This window comes from Acomys minous, assembly GCF_964271855.1.
Source record: "Acomys minous genome assembly, chromosome: 16".
Classification (NCBI taxonomy): domain Eukaryota; kingdom Metazoa; phylum Chordata; class Mammalia; order Rodentia; family Muridae; genus Acomys; species Acomys minous.
In genome coordinates, this window is record NC_140498.1 from 92996330 (window position 1) to 93018025 (window position 21696).

General features: G+C 53.2%; 1 protein-coding gene across 1 annotated transcript in view; it reads right to left on the bottom strand.

The window, feature by feature from the left end:
- Nucleotides 1-7538: 7538 nt before the first annotated feature.
- The window catches only part of GCN1 (GCN1 activator of EIF2AK4), a 59020-nt gene continuing 44862 nt past the window's right edge, over nucleotides 7539-21696 (bottom strand). The window contains exons 39-58 of the mRNA XM_084762167.1: nucleotides 21039-21107; nucleotides 20750-20888; nucleotides 20466-20662; nucleotides 20219-20361; nucleotides 19431-19548; nucleotides 19107-19322; nucleotides 17647-17811; nucleotides 17076-17237; nucleotides 16743-16835; nucleotides 16362-16505; nucleotides 15989-16258; nucleotides 15600-15713; nucleotides 15019-15249; nucleotides 14135-14328; nucleotides 13921-14035; nucleotides 10952-11048; nucleotides 10564-10712; nucleotides 10106-10213; nucleotides 8493-8711; nucleotides 7539-8139 (exon numbers count right to left, since the gene is read on the bottom strand). Coding sequence (XP_084618293.1) covers nucleotides 8014-8139; nucleotides 8493-8711; nucleotides 10106-10213; nucleotides 10564-10712; nucleotides 10952-11048; nucleotides 13921-14035; nucleotides 14135-14328; nucleotides 15019-15249; nucleotides 15600-15713; nucleotides 15989-16258; nucleotides 16362-16505; nucleotides 16743-16835; nucleotides 17076-17237; nucleotides 17647-17811; nucleotides 19107-19322; nucleotides 19431-19548; nucleotides 20219-20361; nucleotides 20466-20662; nucleotides 20750-20888; nucleotides 21039-21107 — 3069 coding nt within the window. The 3' untranslated portion in view covers nucleotides 7539-8013. The remainder of the gene's footprint in view (nucleotides 8140-8492; nucleotides 8712-10105; nucleotides 10214-10563; nucleotides 10713-10951; nucleotides 11049-13920; nucleotides 14036-14134; nucleotides 14329-15018; nucleotides 15250-15599; nucleotides 15714-15988; nucleotides 16259-16361; nucleotides 16506-16742; nucleotides 16836-17075; nucleotides 17238-17646; nucleotides 17812-19106; nucleotides 19323-19430; nucleotides 19549-20218; nucleotides 20362-20465; nucleotides 20663-20749; nucleotides 20889-21038; nucleotides 21108-21696) is intronic.

A 21696-nucleotide genomic window follows, 5' to 3' on the forward strand; every position in this document is an offset into this window, starting at 1 on the left:
CTTGATTGAAATCTGGGTCTGGGCAGCTTAATAGTATTCCGTTGATCAGCAGTTTTAAGAAACAGCGTGGCTGGAGAGGTGGCTCAGAGGTTAAAAGCACTGGTTGCTCTTCCAGAGGACCTGAGTTCAATTCCCAGCACCCACATGGTGGCTCACAACAGTCTGTGTCTCAGACCTGACATCATCCGTCATCCTCTGGCCTTGGCAGACGCATTGTACAGACATGCATTCAGACACACAAAAACCTCAAAAAATGTAAAGGAGACGGACGGAATGCGAGAAGCCTTAGTGGTTAGATTTCAAATCAGCACCCCAGGTTTCTCTGGCCTGTGAAGCAATGGCTCGTGTGACCCTCATACCTGCTCCGAGGCTGAGAAGGTCGCAGTTTCCATGCCAACTCTGAAATCCTCCCCTGAAAAGCTTTTGGACAGTCAGGTAGCCCCATCTTAGAGCCTGTTTGTTCAGAATACTGTAAACAGGAGCCTGCCATGTGGTGACAGTGCCCAACGTTAGGCCTTCGCCAGGCACGCCATCTATGAGCAGCTTCCTGTTGTGGACTTGTGAGGACATGGCTGCCAGACACTCCAGGGAGTAAAGCAGAACTGGCCCCAGGAAGGTGAGATCCCCAGTTCTGCCCAGCGTGTTGCCTGGAATCCAGCAGAAGTTAATTCCTCCCTTTATTCCGTAACTATTTTGTAGCTTCTTCCTATTTACTATAGGATATTAAACTTTTTCCCTCCAAGAATCTACAGACTCAACGGAGCTCTGATACAATCATGAGGAATTAAAAATAGATGATATAACACAGTAGATAGATTAGCTGTCAGATACCCCACCTTGTCTGTCAGACAAGGCAGAGCGTTAGCAAGAGTGATGGGGACGATTCCATCATAAAGATCCCAGGGTGACACCAGAACAGAGGTGGGCTCTGGACGTCAGCTGTATTGAGACAGCGGCTGTCACAGCCTGAGAGAATCCTCCATTTTGGCTTGGGGGATTCCCTGAGGCCAGGGTATGCTTTTGGAATCCCAAAATGACTCTCCCAGTCTCACATTCACTCAGCTGCAGCCGATGAAGAGCTCTCTGTCCGTAGACACACGTGCTGTGTGTTGTAGGTAAACCTCCCGGCCTGATCAGGGCGGCCTGCAGCTGGAGACCTTGCCCCCATGTCCTGAACTGAAGCCACAGGAGCCCTACAACTTTTCTTCCTACCATAGAAGCCAAGAGAGAAAATACTGGCATTTCGCGGCAGGGCAGCAGCGTCGGAACGCTGTGTAGACACACGGTAGGAGGCCACCAGCTAGAGCCGCAGAGCTATGGAGGTTATTGCTGAAGTGTGAGGAACAGGAGGGGCAGACACAAAAATAAATAAATAAATAAAAATAAACCAAGCAAGCGGTGACAGCCAGACAAAGCTGCTTTTAAAACATCACTTCACCTGGCAGCTGGATTTATGCAACAAATTCAATCATTTGACTCATTCATTAATTCGATAAATACGGGTGTGCTTACTAGATGCACCCAGAAGCAAAACACCACCCACAGCTGCTTCATGGTGGGGGAACAAGTCAGTAATTCCTTCAACAGTTAGTGGGGGTTGGAAAGGCGGCTCAGTAGCTAAGAGCACTTGCTCTTGACGAGGACCAAACTTGGTCCCCAGCACCCACAGAGCAGCTAATGTCTACGACTCCGGCTCCTGGAAAACAGACACCCTTTTTTTAGCTTCTCCAAGCACCAGTCACACGTGTGGTGCACACACATATATGCAAACCACTCATGTATATTTTATTTTATTTTTATTTACTGCTGTTGTGCCTACATGTATGTCTATGTAAGGCTGTCATGTTACAGACATTTGTGAGCTGCCATGTGGGTGCTGGGAATCGAACCCGGATCCTATGGAGGAGCAGTCAGTGCTTTTAACCACTAAGCCATCTCTCCAGCCCCTCATGTACATTTTAAAAAGTCCCACCACCACCACCATAGAGACAGGGTTTCTCTGTGTAGCCTTAGCTCTCCTGGACTTGCTTTGTACACCACCAGGTTGGCCTTGAACTCAGAGATCCACCTGCCTCTGCCTTCCGAGCACTGGGAGTAAAGGCCTGTGACACCATGCCTGGTTTATTTATTGTATTATTATAATTATTTTAGATGGTTTTCGGGTTTTTTGTTTGTTTGTTTTCTTTCTTTTTTTTTGGGTTTTTTTTGGGGGGGTTTTTTGTTTGTTTTACAAGACAGGGTTTCTCTATGTAGCCTTGGCTGTCCTAGACTCACTTTGTAGACCATGCTGGCCTTGAACTCAGAGATCTGCCTGCCTCTGCCTCCCTGGCTGGGTTGAGAATTGTAATCTCAAGGGAATAAGGCACTGCTCTGAGAGACTTCCACGTCCGGGTTGCTCCAGCTGCCATCTTAGGAGAAACCACATCAGAAAAGCATCCTCCTGACAGCACTCCTTGGGCCAGCCCTTCCTGTTTCCTAAGCTTTAGCATGGTAGCCCCCCAGTCCTCCCCCCCCAGCCCTCACCCCCAGCCCTCACCCCCGCCAGGAGAACACATGAGCAGCTCAGAACCACCAAGGAAACTCTTCTGTGAAGTAGAGCCCAGTCGCTGTGCAGAGCCACATGCAAACCCTGGTGCTTTTTATTAAAGTCACATTCCAGGGGCTGGAGAGGTGGCTCAGTGATTAAGAGCACTGTCTGCCCTTCCAGAGGACCTAGGTTCAATTCCCAGCAACCACATGGCGGCTCACAAATGTCTGTAACTTCAGTTTCATGGGATCCAACATCCTCACACAGACATGCATGCAGGTAAAACACCTATGCACATAAAATAAAAACATAAATTATAAAGTCACTTTCTAGATTATTATTATTATTATTAATTATTATTTATTATTATTATTATTATTATTATTATTATTATTATTATTATTATTATTTGTTTTATTTTAGAGAGGGTTTCTCTGTGTAGTCCTGGCTGTCCTGGACTCACTTTGTAGACCAGACTGGCTTCAAACTCATAAGCTCTGCCTGCCTCTGCCTCCCTGAGTGCTAGGATTACAGGCATGCGCCACTGCAGCCAGCTTCCAGGTGATTTTTATTGAACAGCCCTTGGGCTTGGTGACTAGGGAATCAAGAAATACAGATCCCCCCGCCCTCCCCGCCCCAGTTCTGCCACGGGGCTGCATGACTTCCCATGCGCACCTTACTCTTCTCTACCTGAATAAGGAGCCTTGTGCTGTGTGGGGAGTGACTGGTGGCCAGGCTCGCCCTGTACTGGCAAAGGCAGTCATGACCATCAGAATCCTGTCTCTTCGAACTACTGGGGTCAAGAAGCTGAAGGGCACACCTGCAGGAGCATCGTGCCTGTGACTTCCACCTTGCACAATGACTGGCTGTCCTATTGCTGTGAAGACACACCACGGCCAAGGCAACGCTTATAAAAGAAAGCATTTAATCGGGGCTTTGTCACACTTTCAGAGGCTTAGTCCATTGCTGTGGCAGGAACCACAGTGGCATGCAGGCAGACATGGTGCTAGAAAAGCAGCTGAGAGTTCTATATCCAAATCTGCAGGCAGCAGGAGAAAAAGAGACCCTGGGTCTGGGTTGGGCCCTTGAAACCTTGAAGCCCACTCCCAGTGACACACTTCCTGCCACAAGGCCACAAGGCCACACCTCCTAATTCTTTTGAATAGCGCCAGTCCTGGGTGGACCAAGCATTCCAGTCCAGGAGCCTGTGGGTCCACTCGCATTCAAACCTTCACTCTGGCCCTTCTCCTAAGTCTCTTGCCGTCCACTGTCCACTGCCCACATAAGGGGCGCTCCTGTGTACCTAGCTTCCTGCAGGGCACACCAGTTACCACTCGGTACAGATGGCAAGCCTGTGGTGCCCATGTACCACACTGTTACTGGATATTGCGCAGGACAGGGAGTGTGAATCTGCCTACAAAGCCCTCAGTGTCGCTGACACACCGAAATGCACCATTTACACTGGCCCTGGGCCTGGGGGAGCCTTGGCCTAGCCTCGCGCTGTACCCCAAGGCCTGGGGGAGCCTCAGCCTAGCCTCCTGTTTCACCCCAAGCACTGCAAAAGGAGTCTGTGGGTGAAGTGCCTGTCAGCCATGCCTCAGGAGACCTACATGCGGCAGCTTGAGGCTGGGATCCCTGCCCCAGGGGAGTAGATGGGTGTGACCCTGGAGCTCCATGGCCAGCCAGCGCAGCTGAGTCAAAGAACTCCAGGTTCAATAAGAGAAGCCCGCCTCAAAGAACAAGACGGAAAGCAATCTAGGAAGACACTGGCATGTGTCTGGCTTCCATGCATGTGTACGCACACACACACACACCCATACCTACATATACACAAATACACATACATACTCCACAACAGAAATAAAATCCCTCCGGGCGTGGTGGCGCAGGCCTTTAATCCCAGCACTCGGGAGGCAGAGGCAGGCGGATCGCTGTGAGTTCGAGGCCAGCCTGGTCTACAAAGCAAGTCCAGGACAGCCACAGCTACACAAAGAAACCCTGCCTAAAAAAAAAAAAAAAAAAAAAAGTAGTCTTACCCTGTAATTCAGCTTGACCTTGAATTTACAGCATCTCTCCTGCCTTAGCTCCTGAGTTCAGGGCTGTAAGTCACTATATTACAATTCTTGCTGGGTTTTTTTTGGGGGGGAGGGAGGTGTTTCGAGACAGGGTTTCTCTGTGTAGCCTTGGCTGTCCTGGACTCACTTTGTAGACCAGGCTGGCCTTGAACTCACAGCGATCCGCCTGCCTCTGCCTCCCGAATGCTGGGATTAAAGGCGTGCGCCACCACGCCCGGCTAATTCTTGCTGTTTTTAAAAGACTTGGAGCCATTCGATACATCCACATAGAAGCACCCCTGGCCAGGCATGGTGATGTGCATCTTGAATTCCAGCGCTGGGAGGCAGAGGCCGGCAGAGATCTGAGTTTGAGACCAGTCTGACCTACAGAGGGAGTTTAGGTTAGAGAGACCCTGCCTCAAACAGCAGCAGCAACACACATGCACGCACGTGCAGGTGAGCCGTGTAGCGAGGACTCACTTGCACGCTTAGTTCTTAGGAGTGTCTCAGCCTTGTCACACTGACTCCAGCACTTCCAAGTTCAGTTCAAGGATTGAGAGCACTCCATTCAGACAGGAACCTTTGTGATCCAGGACACACCACTTTGTCATTGACTTGGGGGCCTTGACACACTAGAGACTTTCCCAGCAGGGTCCTGCAAATGAGGAGAGGAGAGGAGAAGAGAAGAGAAGAGAGGGGAGGGGAGGGGAGGGGAGGGGAGAGGAGAGGAGAGGAGAGGAGAGCTAGCTAAGACTGGGGGTGGGTGGAGCCCCGGGGCTGGCTCCTGCCTTTGCCCGGGTCCTCTGCTGCCTTCTTTGTTCCCTACGATGCTAGAACGGAAAAGGTCTGGAAGCATTGCTCTGAAGAGTAAACCTGCTGAGGCCTAGCCCACCACAGGTGAGAGAGCAGCACTGCCATTTCTAGGCATAATAATGCTGAGCCCATGGCCACTGTGCCTCAGTCTCCTCCTCTGGAAACAGAGGCAAGGGGCTGGAGAGACGGTTTAGCAGCTGAGGGCTACGAGCACCAGCTGCTCTTGCAGAGCCCCTGGTCTGGGTTCTCACCAGTCAGTCAGCTCACATCCATCCGTAACTCCAGTTCCAAGGGATCTGATAGCCTCTTCTGACCTTCGTGGGCACCAGGAACGCATGTAGCGCACATGTATGCAGTCAAAACACACACACAAAATAATAAATCTAATCCTAAAAATGAACGACAGTAACAAGAACAGTAACAAGAGAGCCCCTAGTTTACAGGATGTTTCAACTAAAGCTGAGCGGGGCAGCTATGACTAATCCCTAAAGGGTGCTGAGAACAGACAGTTTTGAGCTTTTCCAATTTCCTCATTCTACAAATGAGGAACTGGGTATGAAGAGCCCCAGTGATCTGTCAGAGGCTGAACAGCTGCCAGCCACCAGGACAGTTTTTTTGCTGCTAGGGAGCAAAGCTCCATTTCCTCCAGGGCTTGTCTGGGTTGCTGTGCCTGGCCTGCCCCACTGTGACTGTCCTGAGAGCTCGCACCCGCCCTGTGGACTAGAGGAATGCGATTCAGTGTGCTCCAAGAGCCTTGAGTCATGTCTGTGAAACAACCTCCCGCCGCCGTCTATTCTCAACCCAGGGCTCATCCTCCTCCGGCTTCTGGAACTGTAAGCTGGTTCTCCCTCTGCCTCTGCTTCCTGGGTACCCTCCACACATCGGGCTGCCCTCCCAGCTGCAGGCTGTGGCTGAGGATCTAGGGTGGATGTAACCCAAGCTGGAGGAGGAAACACTGAGGACAACCTGCTGCCTGGAAGAGGCTCCGGGCTGTGCACGGACAGTACCACGCTGCCCGGAGAGGTGAGCACGGATGCAGGCAGCTTGCTACGCAAATGCCCTAGGCAGCCAGGAGGACACTGGTGACCAGCTGAATCCCAGTTGCCATAGCTACCAAAAAGCAGAAGCCATTGGCTGCTTGGCTATGGGGACTGACTCAGCTGACCTCTCAAGGTCCTTTCCAACCCTAGGATTCTACAGTTACCCCCAGCCAGATGACACCAGGTCCGCTGTGAAATTAAAGGTCCATGACATACGAAGCTGGAGACTAAGATGATCCCATCAGACACGTCTTAGAGGTCACCTTGCCTTACACATTGCTGTCAGTCAAAAGCCCACTGATGACATCATCTTTTTTACTTTTTTTCTGAGGCAGGGTCTGATGTAGCCAGGCTACACCCCGACACCTCCCACCAGCTCTCCTGTCTCCTAAATGCTAGGATTACAGACCATGCCACCACACCAGTCTATACTCCCCCCGCCCTTACAGCTCTAGCCAGGTTTTGGTTTTTTTCCTTGAGACAGGGACTATGTAGACCCTGAATGTACAGATATCCATCTGCCTCTGCCTTGTGAGTGCTGGGATTAAAAGAGTGTACCACCACGCCCCGCACTGGCTGGTAGTTTTAATGAAGGTTTCTTTCACTGGGACCAGGGAGACTTGCATCACTAGGGGGTGTGTCACAAGCCTTCTAGGAATCAGGAGGAAGGAAGTCATTCATAAACTGGGGGCCCCGGTTCCCTCTTGTACATCCCGGGCCATAGAACACTGCTCTAGAGGGGGCCGACGTCTCTAAAGCCAGCAGTTCACCTCTGGTGCCTCGTACGGACAGCTGGGAAGTCTTCCACTGAGGGAGATCTCAGGTCAGCACAGAGAAGCCCGGGATGAAGCTGAGAAGAGGGCATGGCAGGAAAACAGCGAGGCCCATACTGTCAACGAGAGCACAAAACGTCCCCTATCCTTGATGCAGAAGCCTTCATATCTAATGAGGTCTGAGGGTTATAAAAATCTGCTTCCTGTTTGGGGTGGAGACGCACACCTTTAATTCTGGGAGGCAGAGTCAGGTGCATCTCTGAATTCAAGGCCGGCACACACTACACAGTCAGAGAGACTGTGTCTCAAAACATAACGACAAAAATCCTGCTTCTTTCAAGATGAAATCAAAGCCTTTATTAACTGTCCTCCTTCAAATGACCTGCACCCGAGTCCTGGAACTGAGGAGACTGAATCACCTTCAACACACAGGTCAGGTGCATCAAGCTGCACGAAAGTCAAGACGCAGCATCGGGCAGACCCCGGCAGCACCCAGGGGCTCAGCACAGAGAGGAGCCTGAGCTGGCCCTCCTGGCCGAGCGGAGGGGCGGGGGCAGGGCTAGGTGCCCTCGCTGAGGTTTCTGGGCCTGCTGCTTTCTCTTCTCCAAAGATAAGGGCAAGAGACGGAGGAGGCAATCTCAGTTGTGTGTGGGTTTGATTTAAGGCTTTGGCTCTGGTCGGCTGATATACTAAAATACTTTCTGGGAACGCCATCTCCTGAGCTCCCCCTTGGAATAAACGTATTTTCAAAAATGAAAACAGTGAACAGAGATGTGGAGCGGAGCTGCTGCAGTGGACCTGGCCTGTCACGTCAGGATGGTGTCGTCTACTTGCTCCATGGAGTCGGCCTGGCTGGCCAGCTTCCTCAGCGACCTTCGGGTGCATTCATTCAGTGCCTCCAAGCTGGCCACATCCAGGATCTTGGAGAGTGACTGTGGAAAGACGGTCAGAGGACGGTCAGAGCCTCTGGGCTGGGATCTGGCAGCATTAGGGCTTCAGATGGATCAGAGACAACCGGGGAAATACCTCCTCGTGCCTCCCCTAAGCTAGGGAACATGGGCTGCTGAGGGAGCGGCCGGAGGCACAGATGAGGCTCAGATGAGGCAGCCCCGCCTGGGTTTCTGGCCTGTGCCTGGTTCCATTGGGAGTTGATTTAGAGCTGAAACAAGTCAGACGCCTGGGCCTCCACCCACCCTGGAACCAATGTACAGTGTGATAGAGAGAACAGAGCCGCAGGACTGACGCCTGCAGTGTATGGTGCTGGCACAGCAGGCCGGGCTCCCACCTGAAACAGCTCCTCGCCCTGCCTCATCTTGAGCAGGTTCACAATGGCCTGGTCGCTGTAGGCCCTCACTACAGTGTTCTTGTCCTTGGTGTTGTCAAGAAGAGCCTTGAGGACGGGCTTGATGGCCTGGGGCTCCAGGGGAGGCTGCGGGTCTTTGTTTGCCCACCAGATCATCTTCTCAGCAACCAGCCTGACGTCACTGGATGGGTTCTGCAGACACTGTGAGAGGAACGCAGAGGGAGCCAACCAGTTCAACTCCTCAGAAAAGCCCAGATTTCCAGGGTGGACACTGTCCCCAGCACAGACACTAGACCCACTGCCCCCTACTTAAAAGTAACAGTGTGACAAGGTTCCCTCCCTTGGCAGGTGACAGGATGTCTTCCTTCCCAGTGTCATACGGTGCTGCCGGCCCACATGAGGCTCTCACTGCCTCACACAGGCCGTGCTCCTTTCTGCCCTGGATCCTCACTTAAACAGCTCCTCTTGTCCTTCAACTCTAGCTACTCCAGGCCTTTGTCCAACAGGCTCGGGCAGCTTGCAGCCTTGCTCGGTCTCCGCTCCCTCAGAGGCAAGCCCAGCATGCCTCTGGCTGAGTGCTGAGTAAACAGTGTGTGTGGGCTGATGGTCCCAGCGTCCACCTAGGCGGACCCTTCCTAAGCTCTCACAGGTGCGACTAGGCATCTGGAGAGCAGGGCAGCTCCTCTGGAACATCACAGCTCAGTGGGAAACAGAGCAGCCCTGTACTCGGCCAGCGGCTGGCACTGGGACAGGGCTCCCAGCATGCTCCCGTCCTCCTGAATGCTGAGTCTGGCTCTGACCTCTGTGCACACTAATGCAGGGGAAGGGGCCTGTTGGGCAGGGAGCATCCTGCTGTCATATCCAATTACCTGGCTCACTCACCTACTTCTTTCTCTTACTCACTTTGCAGCCCAGGATAGCCATAAATTCACAATCCTCCGTCCTCTGACTCCAAGTGCTGGAATTACAGCTCCCTAGCTATCCTTACGAGAGCCTGGGACCTACACAACAGTCACATGGCAAATGCCTTGCCAGCTGAGGAAGACAGGCGAGGAGATGAAGAGAGTTCAACTCAAGCCTTGGCATGGAGGCGCGGGCCTTGAATCCCAGCACATGGCAGGCAGAGGCCTCCTTAAGTCTGTACACTGGGCCAGTTAGAGCTACATAGTAAGAACCCTGACTCGGGACCAGTGAGATGCTCAGCTGGTAAAACAACTGCTGTCAAGCATGACTGACAACATGACTGGACTGCCGGGGCCCACGTGAGGACAGAGCCAACTCACACAAGTGTCCCCTGACCTCCAGACTGCACACACCTTCCTCACTTGCTGCTACAAAAACAATATTTTCCAACCAGTTTTGTTCTGAGTTTTACAAAATCAGGTGCCTACAAAGAACACCCAAAATGGTGGTTCTTTGCTGGATTTGTAGTCCCAGATCTAAGAACCTGACCAGACACCAAGAAAGCTGCACACAGAAACACTCTACCAACAATTCCAGGGGTTCAGGGAGCTCCTGCAGACCATCCATGGAGATCTCTCTGGTGAGCTATGGTCCTGGGGGCACTCCAACTCCTCCAAGCTGTCCCCACTCACCTTAATGAGCAGGCTGGAGAGTCTGGGTGGCAACTGTCCACCTCCTGTCTCAATGTGATACTTCATGAGGAAGCCCATGCCCCGAATGCCACTCACAGCAATGGGGATCTGTGGAGAACAGCAAGAGCTGAGGAGCAGAACCAGGCATTCGTCCTCCCGCGGGACCACCACCCATCTCATCCCAGATTAGCTCACCAACAGCTCTCACTTAAGACACCTGCCAGGTGGCAGGACACGACAAAGCCAATGGTTCCCAGGAGCAAGATCAGCACCCTCCTGAGCAAGCGAGGCTATGGACTTCCTCTAACCCAAGCCTCCACCGAAGGCCTCCTCACCGAGCACCTAACAAGTCAGCTGCCTCAGCAGAGCCCAGGCTCTGAGCACCAGCTGCACACACCCTCTACAGAGCTGGCAAGAAATGGCAACGGAGGGTTAGGGAGGACGGGACTGAGCCTTACCCTGTCTGCCACGGCATTGCTGAGGATCATGTCCTGAACCTCACTGCTGTGTCTGCCTGCACAGAGTCTGCTGGGAGCCACGTGCACAGCCACAGACAGCGCCAGGCTCCGGCCATGCCGCACCATCCAGTCAATGCCAGATACATCAGCTGGGCAGAAGGACACATTGGGTGAGCTTGACTTTACAACACACCCCCATCCTCAAATCCAGGGGCTTGTCCCCCCACTAAGACCAGGGTGCAGACTGGGGGAAGGGGAAAGCTCTGCTTCCATGGCAGCTCCTGCAGCTGGACACCTACGAGCAACGGTAGTCCAGGGCCTCCAAGACCTTCAGGGAGGAGGGAGACACGTGTACAAGGCGTTTCCCCTGGCCTGTGTAGCCACCTACCCAGCAAGCACTGCTGAAGGACAGTGTTGAGCTCCTCTTCAGTCAAAAAGGCACACAGCTCCCCAAGGCACCCAGCCGAGGAGATCCGAGTATTGTCCTGACATAGAGAGAGAGGGGGGGGCGTGGCAGGGAGTGTGGCCAATTCCATCAGCTCCCTCCCCAGGAATGAGGGCAGGACAGTAGAAAGGCACCCAGCTCAGGAACTCTAGGCACCGCATTCCCAGCACGAGACTGGGACTGCTATGTGGTGGGGAGTGAGTTAAAAATCGCACACTCCACTCCACTTAATTCTAGAAAACTCCAGTGTGTGCACACATGGCAGTCACCACCAGAGTAGCACTAGTGCTGCATTTACACAGCACCGTGCTCCTGGGGAGAACGAGCGCGTCCCAAGTAGCCTCTCAGTTCCACCCACAGGGCCTGGAGCACAGGAGCTCAGCTGGGAGAGACCGTCCCGCAGGTGTCTGAAGACAGCCACAACAGCACTCAACTCTTCCCCACAAGCCCATGTCCAGGTGACCTGCTGCTCTCTGCTGTGCAGTCAAGCTGACAGCACTGGGTAACAGAGACAAGATGAGTAGGGGTGTCACCATGCCACACACACTTCCTATAGGCGAGAGGGGCAGGGCCAGAGATGGTACCCATGATCTTACACATGGGTAGCAGGTGCTCTCCCACTGAGCCACACCCACAGCACCCTAGGAGCAGTGTTCTCTTTCAAAACCAAGGGCAGATACACAAAAGGCTCCTTAGTTGCCCCATGGCCGGCTTACTCCAAATATAAAGAGAGGTGCTTCTAAGCAAATGCTGTTTTGTCAGTAAGTCCCACTTTGACTGTGACCCTTCAAACCAAATGAGCTGGCTAGCTTTGTAAACTTGACACAATCTAGAGTCATCTGAGAGGGCAGAATCTCAATAGATAAAACACCTCCATAAGATCAGGCTGTAGGCAAGCCTGTGGAGCATTTTCTTAGTGATTGATGGGGAGGGCCCAGGCCATTGTGGGTGGGGCCATCCCTGGGCTGGTGGTCCTGGGTTCTATAAGAAAGCAGGCCGAGCAAGCCACAGGGAACAAGCCGGTGAGCAGCACCCTCCATGGCCTTCAGCTCCTGCCTCCAGGGTCCTGCCCTGACTTCTCTCAGTGATGGACAACGATGTGGAAGTGTGAGCTGATGAAACACTTTGCTCTCCATCTTGCTTTGGTCATGGTTTTTTTGTTTTTGTTTTTGTTTTTGTTTTTTTGGGTGGGGGCGGTTTTTTGAGACAGGCTTTTGTAGACCAGGCCAGCCTCGAACTCACAGCGATCCACCCACCTCTGCTTCCCAAGTGCTGGGATTAAAGGTGTGCGCCACCACCACCCAGCTTGGTCATGGTTTTTATTACGATAGTGACCCTGACCAACCTACCAAACAAGTATAGACTCAGTGACCGCAAAGCCAAAGCCAGCTGATTCTTGACTGTCACCTTCAATCTCAGTATAAGCTCTGAGAATAGGCTGTCAGCATCGTGGGCCTAGTTCAAGTTCTGCTGTGGAAAACGCAAACTTGTCTAAACACCACCCCTTGCTTGCACTCTGAGCATGGTCCTGCAGGAGCTCTGGCAGACTGTGACCACAGCAACCAGGCACTCTCCTCCATGTGCTCAGAGAGGGAGCCGTAGGCACAGCGGTACAGTACCCACCATGGCTGTGCACAGAGTATGAAGCCACAGAAGCCAGGCTTGTCAGCTCACACCTGCAGCACTAGCATCAGGGAGACTGAGGCAGGAGGATCACAAGCTGGAGATTTGCCTTGGCTACCCAGAAAACCTGTATCACAAAACCAAAGATGGCTCAGTGGGTAAAACACTTGATGTGCAAGCACAAAGATCTGAGTGCAGACCCCCAGTCCCCACTAAAACCGTGAGGCAGACAGGAAACCCAATAGATCACTGGCCAGTCAGTCAAGTCAGAAGGGGAGCTCTAGGTTCAATGAAGCCCTGCCTCAAAACAAACACAGGGTGGAGAAGTGATTAAGGAGGACTTACTGAGCTGGGTGGTGGCGCACGCCTGTAATCCCAGCACTCGGGAGGCAGAGGCAGGCGGATCTCTGTGCATTCGAGGCCAGCCTGGTCTACACAGTGAATTCCAGGATAACCAGGGCACTAAGAAGCCAAGTCTCATACCCCACCCCCCAAAAGGGAGGACCTTCCTGAAGACAGGGGCCTGCACAGGTGAGTGCAGCCACAACTCCACAACACACACACTTGCTCACTCACCCTCTTTCTCTCCTGAGATCAGCTCTACAAATAAACAAGCTGCCATAGCAGGAGGCTGCCTGTGGAAGGGAAGACAGGAAAGTCTTCCCATAGACTCATCACAGTGCAAAAACCCAATGCTTCCATTGAGTTCCCATTGGGAACTTAACAATGCTTCCAGAACTGGTAGGACTAGCGGAAACAAACACAACTAGAGTGCCAGGCGCGGCCTCTGAAGTGCTGACGCTGTCCCATGGACACAGGCTTCTCCAAGTGGCAGGCAGCATTCACCTCAAACCACAAAGCCAGGGCCTGCAGCACCGCGCTGCTACAGCACAGCTCCTGAAGCCGCCTGCTTTCTAAGGACTGAAATGGAAAGTGACTGAAGCCAAAGGACAGGTGAAAGGTCAGGTGACCTAGCTGCTTCCTTCAACCATAAAACAGACTAATTAGGCTGGGCTGGGCTCAGTGGGGAACGCATGTTAGCATACGTAAGACTCTGGTTTGCCCCAGCATGGTGAAGACAACAAAGCCTGAACCCCAGAAATCAGCACCAATAACACTACTTGGCCCTCCCAGGCTGAGGGAACACGGCAGGTCCTGGAGCAACTTGAGGGCAGTGTTGCTCCTGCCCCGTTGATAGCTGAACCAAAGTCACCACACAGTGTGGGGAAAACAACCAAAGAGGAGGAGCAATGCCAATTCCAAGCGCAGCCACTGACCTACAGCCATACCTCATCGTGTCCCAGCATGCTTAGCAGGAGTGAGACAATGTTTTTCCGGATGGCAGCATCCACTTTGGAGCCTGCACCTTGAATCACAAACCTCAGGGCCTGCAACATGGTATCCCTACAGAAGAAATGCACGGCATTAGCCACAGGCTCCCCCGACTACTGCCTTCCACCCACTCAGGCCCGCCTAGCAACAGCGCCCATGAGGCAACACTACCTTATACCCGAGTCCTCTATCACACGAATTCCATTGAGTAGCTCTGTAAAAAGGGGGTCCACCTTGATGTGGATGGAAATGAGTTTCCCTAATGCATCAGCGGCCTTCAGGCGTACACCCCGGTTTGAGTCCTGCAGGGCTTTGGTAAAAGTGGTCTGAAGCTGGGGCAGGAAGGGCTTTAGGGCAATCCCAACCTGTGGGAGAAACGCCGTGACTGTGGCAGACGTCAGGGTCATGTATACTGACCTTGAACACACCATCAAAACCACCAGGAGCTTGGCAAGCTCACACAGCAGGACAGACAGCTCACACAGGACAGACAGCTCACACACAAGATCCAAGCACACACAGGGAAACCTGCTTAGCCTCATCCTTCTAGAGCAGCGAGCAGCTCTCCACCTTCCTGACGCTGCGCCCCTTTAATACAGCTCCCCACGCTGTGGTGACCCCAACCATAAAACTGCTTTTATTGCTACTTCATGACTGTAATTTTGCTGCTGTTATGACTGTAAGCATCTGATAATGCAGGACGTCTGACATTCGACCCTGTGAAAGGGCCGCTCGACAGCTCTCCAACAGGGTCTCGAGCTCCAGGTTGAATACGGCTAGGCTTTAGCATCTGTTGTCACACAGCGGCCCTGCCACAGCCCCGGCCACACCAGCCTTGGTGAGCTTATTCATGGCAGAGCAGCGGCACGAGGAGCTGCACAGGCGAGGAACAGGCTCACGGCTACACAGTCGCAGAGCTACAGCAGGACTTGAACATGCCAGCAGTGTCACCGTCCAACTCCCTCTGCTCCCACAGGGCACTGCATGCTGGTCTCCTGCAAACAGACTTATTCTCCAGGCTCTAAGTGGAATCCTAAAGCTCCTGACTCACTCACCTTGGCCAGCAAGAGGCTGAGTGTCTCCAGCAGAGCTGCCTTCACATTCCAGCTAAACCGGTCCCCAAGGATGCGGATCAGAGGCCCAGTGATGCTGACCACAGAGGGCCGCAGGGCATCAGCGGATGTCAGGCGGATCACCAAACCCAAGGCCTTAGCTGCTTCCTCCTTCTGCTCAGGACTGCCAGTGAGGACTCCTTCCCGCAACACTGGAAGGATGGAGGTCACTCCCTGACAAGAGAACCAGAGCTCAGAGTGTAGTGCAAACGCCCAGGCCTACATGTTTCCACAGAAGTTAACAGAGTGGCTGAATCAGTCACTGCCAAGAGGGTGTGACCTGACTGGAGGGCAAAGAACTGAACGAACAGGCTGATAACAGGAAACGTGCACGGCTGCCACCCCTGACCCACTGGCACTGGCTAAGATTGTTTCATAGCTTAAACAAAGGGCATCGTGAACCCAATCCGCTAGAGGCCGCCACAGGGCAGCACGCTGTCTGGAAGGTGCCCTGGCACACAGGCTGACACGCTGCCGCACACCTGGGGTGATCCCCAGCACCTGTGTCACCGGGCTTGGCTCACCTTCTTTGGAAGGCAGAAGCCTGGCACATGCTCGCCTTTGCTCTCGTTGCCGACAAACCGAATTTCCTTGTGTAGTTCTTCGATCAGCGCCAGCTGGTTACCAGCATCCAGCTTCTGCAAGAGTTGGGGAAAGCATCAGTGAGGCACAGCCATCTCTCAGGGACAGGAGAGCAGGGAGGGAAGGACTGACTGGCCACTGCACCAAGGCTGAAGCTGTGCAGCGGGGACGGAAACCTCACGTCTGAACCTGTTCTCACAAACACCTGGGGTTGTAAGCCTCCACAGTGGCACAAACCTGAAACCCGAACACTTGACAACTGAAGTGGGAACACTGCTTGACCAGACTGGGCAGGCAGCCACAGGACAGCTCTAGGGTCAGGGGCCCTCACCTTGGTGATGGCGTTGAGAGCATCCCAGCTCTCCTCCAGAACCACAGGGTTGGTGTCGTTGAAGAGGCGGATCAGCCCGGAGACCAGGCTCCGAAGGTGGCTGCTGTAGTCGGCCTTGGAGCGGGAGCAGTAGATGTTGAGGATGACTGCAGCAGCCTGCCTCATGCCCACCTCAGGGCTTCGAGTGGCTTCCAAGAGGTCCTCAATGATGATCCGGTGCCCAGTGTCATCCTCCACCGAGAGGATCACAGCCTGACAATTGGCCATCTCCTGAAAAACCACAGGACATGTGTGCTGAGCACGGAGTCTGCACGCGAGCAGGGTGGCTGTAGTGGCTACTGAAGAGCTGCAGGAGTGCCCACGTTGCCCTCACCAGCTGCTCGTCTGCAGTCCCAAGCTTCTCCTTCAGGGCTAACATGACTGCCGGGAGGATGACACCGAGGTGACGGGTCAGAGCATCACCGGCCACAGACGAAAGGAAAGCCAGCACCCGGGTATTGACAGGTGGCGTCGTCAACTGAGGGAATAGCAACAAGATCACTAGGATGAAGACTGCATCTCCTCAGTGCCAGCCTCAGCCTGGGGTCTCGGAAGATGACCAAGGGAGCCACTCCCCTACTCTGACCGAAGGGCCTGCTCCCATCCATCTTGAAAGACAAGAGAGCATCTGAGCTCAGCACATCCACCTTGCCAGACCCAACACTGCATACACAGAAGGCCCCAGCACTGGGTGTGTGGCGTCCTGGAGACGTACCTTGGGCACCAGGTAGGGCAGCACCACACGGCTCTTAACAGCCATGACCTGCTTTAGACCGTCCAGGGCAAATTCTGACACCTCATCATCATCCTGCAGAGGAACACAGGGACGACTCTGAGGAGCTGGCTCCTGCTGTCAGCTGCCTCCTCCACTCACCTCCTTGTTTCCCACATTTACTTACTGTTCAAAGACAGGCACAAAGCTACATCAGATCCTATGGACCCACTCCCCTGCAGAGCCCAAACGCCTGTCGCCTCAGCAGCCTCCCGCTGTGCGCCACTGTTGCGCACACAGTAAAGGCCACACTGGGGGGGTGGGAGACCCACTCACCAGCTGCTTCAGTAGGAACGGGAGGATGTCCTCCAAAGCCTGGTGGCCGATGGTGGAGTGCAGCTGCTCAAAGGTCTTGGCTGCCGCCTCTCGGACCTCCTCTAGGGGATCACACAAAGCCTTCCTTGCCGTGGGCACAAGGGACTCCGAGAAATACAGCACCTAGAACAACACAAGCATGGCTGGACCTGTGCAGAACCAAGCAAGGCTGCCGGGCGTGGTGGCGCACGCCTTTAATCCCAGCACTCGGGAGGCAGAGGCAGGCGGATCGCTGAGAGTTCGAGGCCAGCCTGGTCTACAAAGCGAGTCTAGGACAGCCAAGGCTACACAGAGAAACCTTGTCTCAAAAAACCAAAAAAAAAAAAAAAAAAAAAAAAAAAAACCCAGAACCAAGCAAGGCAATGCCGGCTACAGGCTCCAACTTAGCTGAACAGACACCCCCTGTGATGGTTCTGCTAACTCTGCCCATGAGAAGCTGAGGTGAGGAAAGGCAGAGAGAACACTGATGGCCCGGAGCGTGCCACCGTCACCCCAGCTGCGAGGGCTGCAAGGGCCCTGTCAAGGTACTCACAGCGTCCCGGCTGGTGGACTTCATGATCTCGCTCAGCCCAATGCACACGCCCTGCCTCTCATCGCTCTTCGGGGACCTTAGTCCTTCCTCCAGGATGGGGATGATCTCAGGGAGAATTTTCTCCCCTAGCTTCCGGACAAGATCACCCAGCGTTCTTGCCGCAATCTGTTAGCACAGAGGGAGTCAGCAGCACAGCCAGTGTCTGCAAACCCAGGTGCCCAGACTGCCACTCCAGAACGAGGCTCTGAGGCAAACAGGCTTCACCTGAGCACTACCTTCCCAGGGGATGCTGAAAACAAAGCTGCTGCTACCACCATGCCCATGCCTATAACTCCAGTGTGTGCAAGGCTACAGCAGGAGGACTGCCATGAGTTCAAGGCCAGCCTGAGACAGAGATTCTGTCTAAACCAAACGAAAGAGAACAAAACAAAATGTGCTGGACAGATGGTTGCGAGCACTCACGCACTCACTGTTCTTCCAGAAGGCCTCTGTTTGGTACCCAGCCCCCACATCGGTGGCTCACCACTGCCTGTAACTCCAGCTCCAGGGACCCAAGACCCTCCCCTGACTCCTGTGGGCACCTACACTCATGTGCATATACTCACATAAGGACGTATCACTTACACATAACTTAAAAATAAGACAAAAATAAATAAATAAACCACAACCCTATCTCCAGAGCAGTGTGGAGGAGACCAGGCATGGTGGCCCATGCTGAGGAGGAGGGCCGTGAGATTAGCCTACACAAAAATCATAAATACTTACATAAACACACAAAACTAGGCCAGGCTTACATACAAGCATAGCACAAGCAAGTGTCAGCATCACACATGAGCATGAAACACATCACAGACTACAGGCAAAGGCCAAACCTCTGGGCTCTCTGAACACCTACCCTGGCACTTTTGCTCAAAAGGAGATAAATTTGTAACAAATGATTTAAGGAGAAAGATCCGTCTCTGAGTCCTCACGTAAACCCTTCTTTTAGAGCTAACTACAGTTTCTTACCAAGGCCACCAAGGGGACAGGCCAGGTGGGTTATCAGTCCAGACTGGCCACACCTCCTAGCCCCTGATCCCTGCCTCTCTCCCTGCCTCGCTCCTCCCTGATGTCTTGCTCCAGCTGCAACGGCCTTTCCCTGGCACTCCCTAAGCCGAGTCTTGCTTATCACAGGGCCTCTGCATCTAAGGCAGATTCCACCTGCAACAGTTCTGTTCTGTCCCCAGCTCTCCAGCTGGCCAGTGCCTACCAACTGTCCATCTTCAAACCCCATTCTTCTGAGAAGCAGCTGCTCAGCCCTCGCATCTCAGTAACAAGAATGAGGAGGAAGGCTTCTTTTCTTCCCCACTGTGTCCACAGACACTAGGCCCAGTGTGGCACACAGTAAATATGGTCCCGCTACACAGGAGATGCCTGTGTCCCCCCCGGGGATGGGATGCGGCCAGGCCCAGCAAACTCACCGTTCTCTTGTCTGCACACGTGCTAGCCAGGAAGCCCAGCAGGAGGCCAAAGAGCGTGGGCAGGATCTCGCGCAGGGTGCGGGGGGTGTTGGAAACAACAATCTTCCACACGTGCAGGGACGCCTGCCTCACCACCAGCTGGGTGTCGGAGCGGCCCATGTAGAGCCCTGCCAGGACCCGGTTCCGACGGTCAACGCCCAGGGCCGTGATGATGGCCTGTGACCCACAGAAGCAGACAGAGAATACCGTGGTGAGGGCTCCGGGGCATGGCACCAGGGCTTGCACACCCATAATCACAGGAAGGAAGCCAATGTCAGTCCTCACCTTGTTAGACTGTGCAGTTCCAAAGTTGTCATCCTCAGAAGCTGTCTCTGTGGTCATTTTCCCAGTGACCCCAGAGATGTGGAATAGGAGGTCCCCAAGGAGTTGAACAGAGCTGAACCTGGGGTCAAGAGCAGAGTCACAGAGCCTCAAGGGGCTGTTAGGGTGTGGCTCGTACTATACTATGCTGAACAGCCACAGAGGCTTAAAGACATCTTTGTCTCTACATAGCCTCAGGAAATGTTTTCTTTTTCTTAACTTTCTTTCTTTCTTTTTGATACAAGGTTTCTCTGTGTAGCCCTCAAAGTCCTAGAACAGGATTTGTAGGCCAGGCTGGCCTGGAACTCAGAGATCCACCTGCCTCAGCCTCCCCAGTGCTTGGATTAAAGGTGTGTGCCACCACCCAATAAATAAACTTATTTTAAAGTAGGTATGGGGCTTGAAAGATGGCTGAGTGATTAAGCGTGCTGACTGCTGTTGTAGAGGACCTAGGTTCAGTTCCCAGCATCCACAGGGTGGTTTACAACCCTCTGGGTCCAGGGGATCCAATGTTGTCTTCGGATCTCTTTGGGCATCAGGCACACACATGGTGCAGAGATATACAATTTTGCACATAAAGTAAATACATGTGACCCATGCATGGTGACACACACACACCAGGGGAGGGAACCCAACTCTGCTATAGGAAACAACAGTGCAGGGAAAGCCAAGAGCTCTCAGCCACACGAGCTGCTCAACTAGAGCCCCAGAGTCAAAGCTGGGGCCACTGGTCCCTGCTGTCCCCATCTCACCGTATTCTCCAGAGGTCATCGAAGAGGCCTTGCTCCAGCTGCGGCAGTAGCAGGGCAATGGCCGTCTCGGCATACATAGAGATGACCCGCTGGCCTGCACGTAGGGCCGTGTCACGCACAAACTCATTCTCATCAGCCAGAGCCTGTACACGCAGAGGGTGATCAGCCACAGTAACTGGGGCTCACTGAGGAGCAGGACACCCCCCACCCCACCTCCTCCCTCCTCAGCACTGTCACTGGTACCTACTTTAAGGATGCAAGGGATGATGGGCCCCACATAAGGTGTAAACTTGTCCCCAAAGGTGATGGGCAGATAGTTGAACATCATGATGTAGCCATCTCGGACATGAGGCGCGATGTCCACTTTGCTGGCGGTAGCCACAATTTCTGGCATCAATTTCTCCAACTTCTCTACTCCTAAGCCAGCCATCACCTCAGCCAACCCTGAAGGACAAGAATGGAGTTAACCCACTGGACCTGAAAGCCCCTCAAGAGCATTCCCTGTCAGACCTGGGCTTGTTCTGGTCTCACCTTGGGCAGCACCTGAGCGATCCACAGAGCTCTGCTCATATGTCAGAGTCTCCATCAGCCATGGCAGCAAGTCCTCAAAGCACGACTCCCCCATACCCTTCACCATGGCCCCAAGAGCCTTTGCAGATACTGTGCGCACCTGTCACGCAAGCAAGAACAGAGATGGAGGGGAGATGCCTTCAGGGCACCACACGGAAGCAGGAAGCACCCGGGCCTTCTTCCCCTTGCCTGAGGCACACACACATGGCTTGGGGGTAACTTCCAAACACTGGGCCATGCCCACACTCACCTCAGGGACAGGGTCCAGGAGTGAAGCTTTCAGGCCAGGTGTTACACTGGGCAGGTAAGGGGCCAAGTCCTGCAACAACATGGGACTGAGGCAGCGGCCCTCAATTCCTCAGGACATTACTTCTGGCACTCTGCTGTCAGAATTTCACTATCATCTTTTCTTTCTTTACCTTAAAATGCTTGTCTCATGATGTAGTATTCAGATTTAAGGAATAATCTTCAAAACAGAATATGCCTTACGGGGCCAGCAAGGTGGCTCAGTGAGAAAGGTGCGTGCTGCCAAGACTGATAACCTGGGGGGCTAGAGAGATGGCTCACGGGATGCTCTTCCAGAGGTCCTGAGTTCAATTCCCAGAAACCACATGATGGCTCACAGCCATCTATGATGAGATCTGGTGCCCTCTTCTAGCATGCAGGAGTTACACGCAGGTAAAACACTATATACATAATACTGTAGACAGGATAAATAAGTAAATCTTTTTAAAAAGAAAGGGCTGGAGAGATGGCTCAGTGGTTGATGGCTCAGCTCCAACTGATTTGATACCTTCACAAAGACATGCAGGCAGGCAAAACACCAATACACATAAAAATAATAAATCATTTAAAAATAAAAAACTGATAACCTGAGTTTCATCCCCAGGACACACATGGTAGAAGGA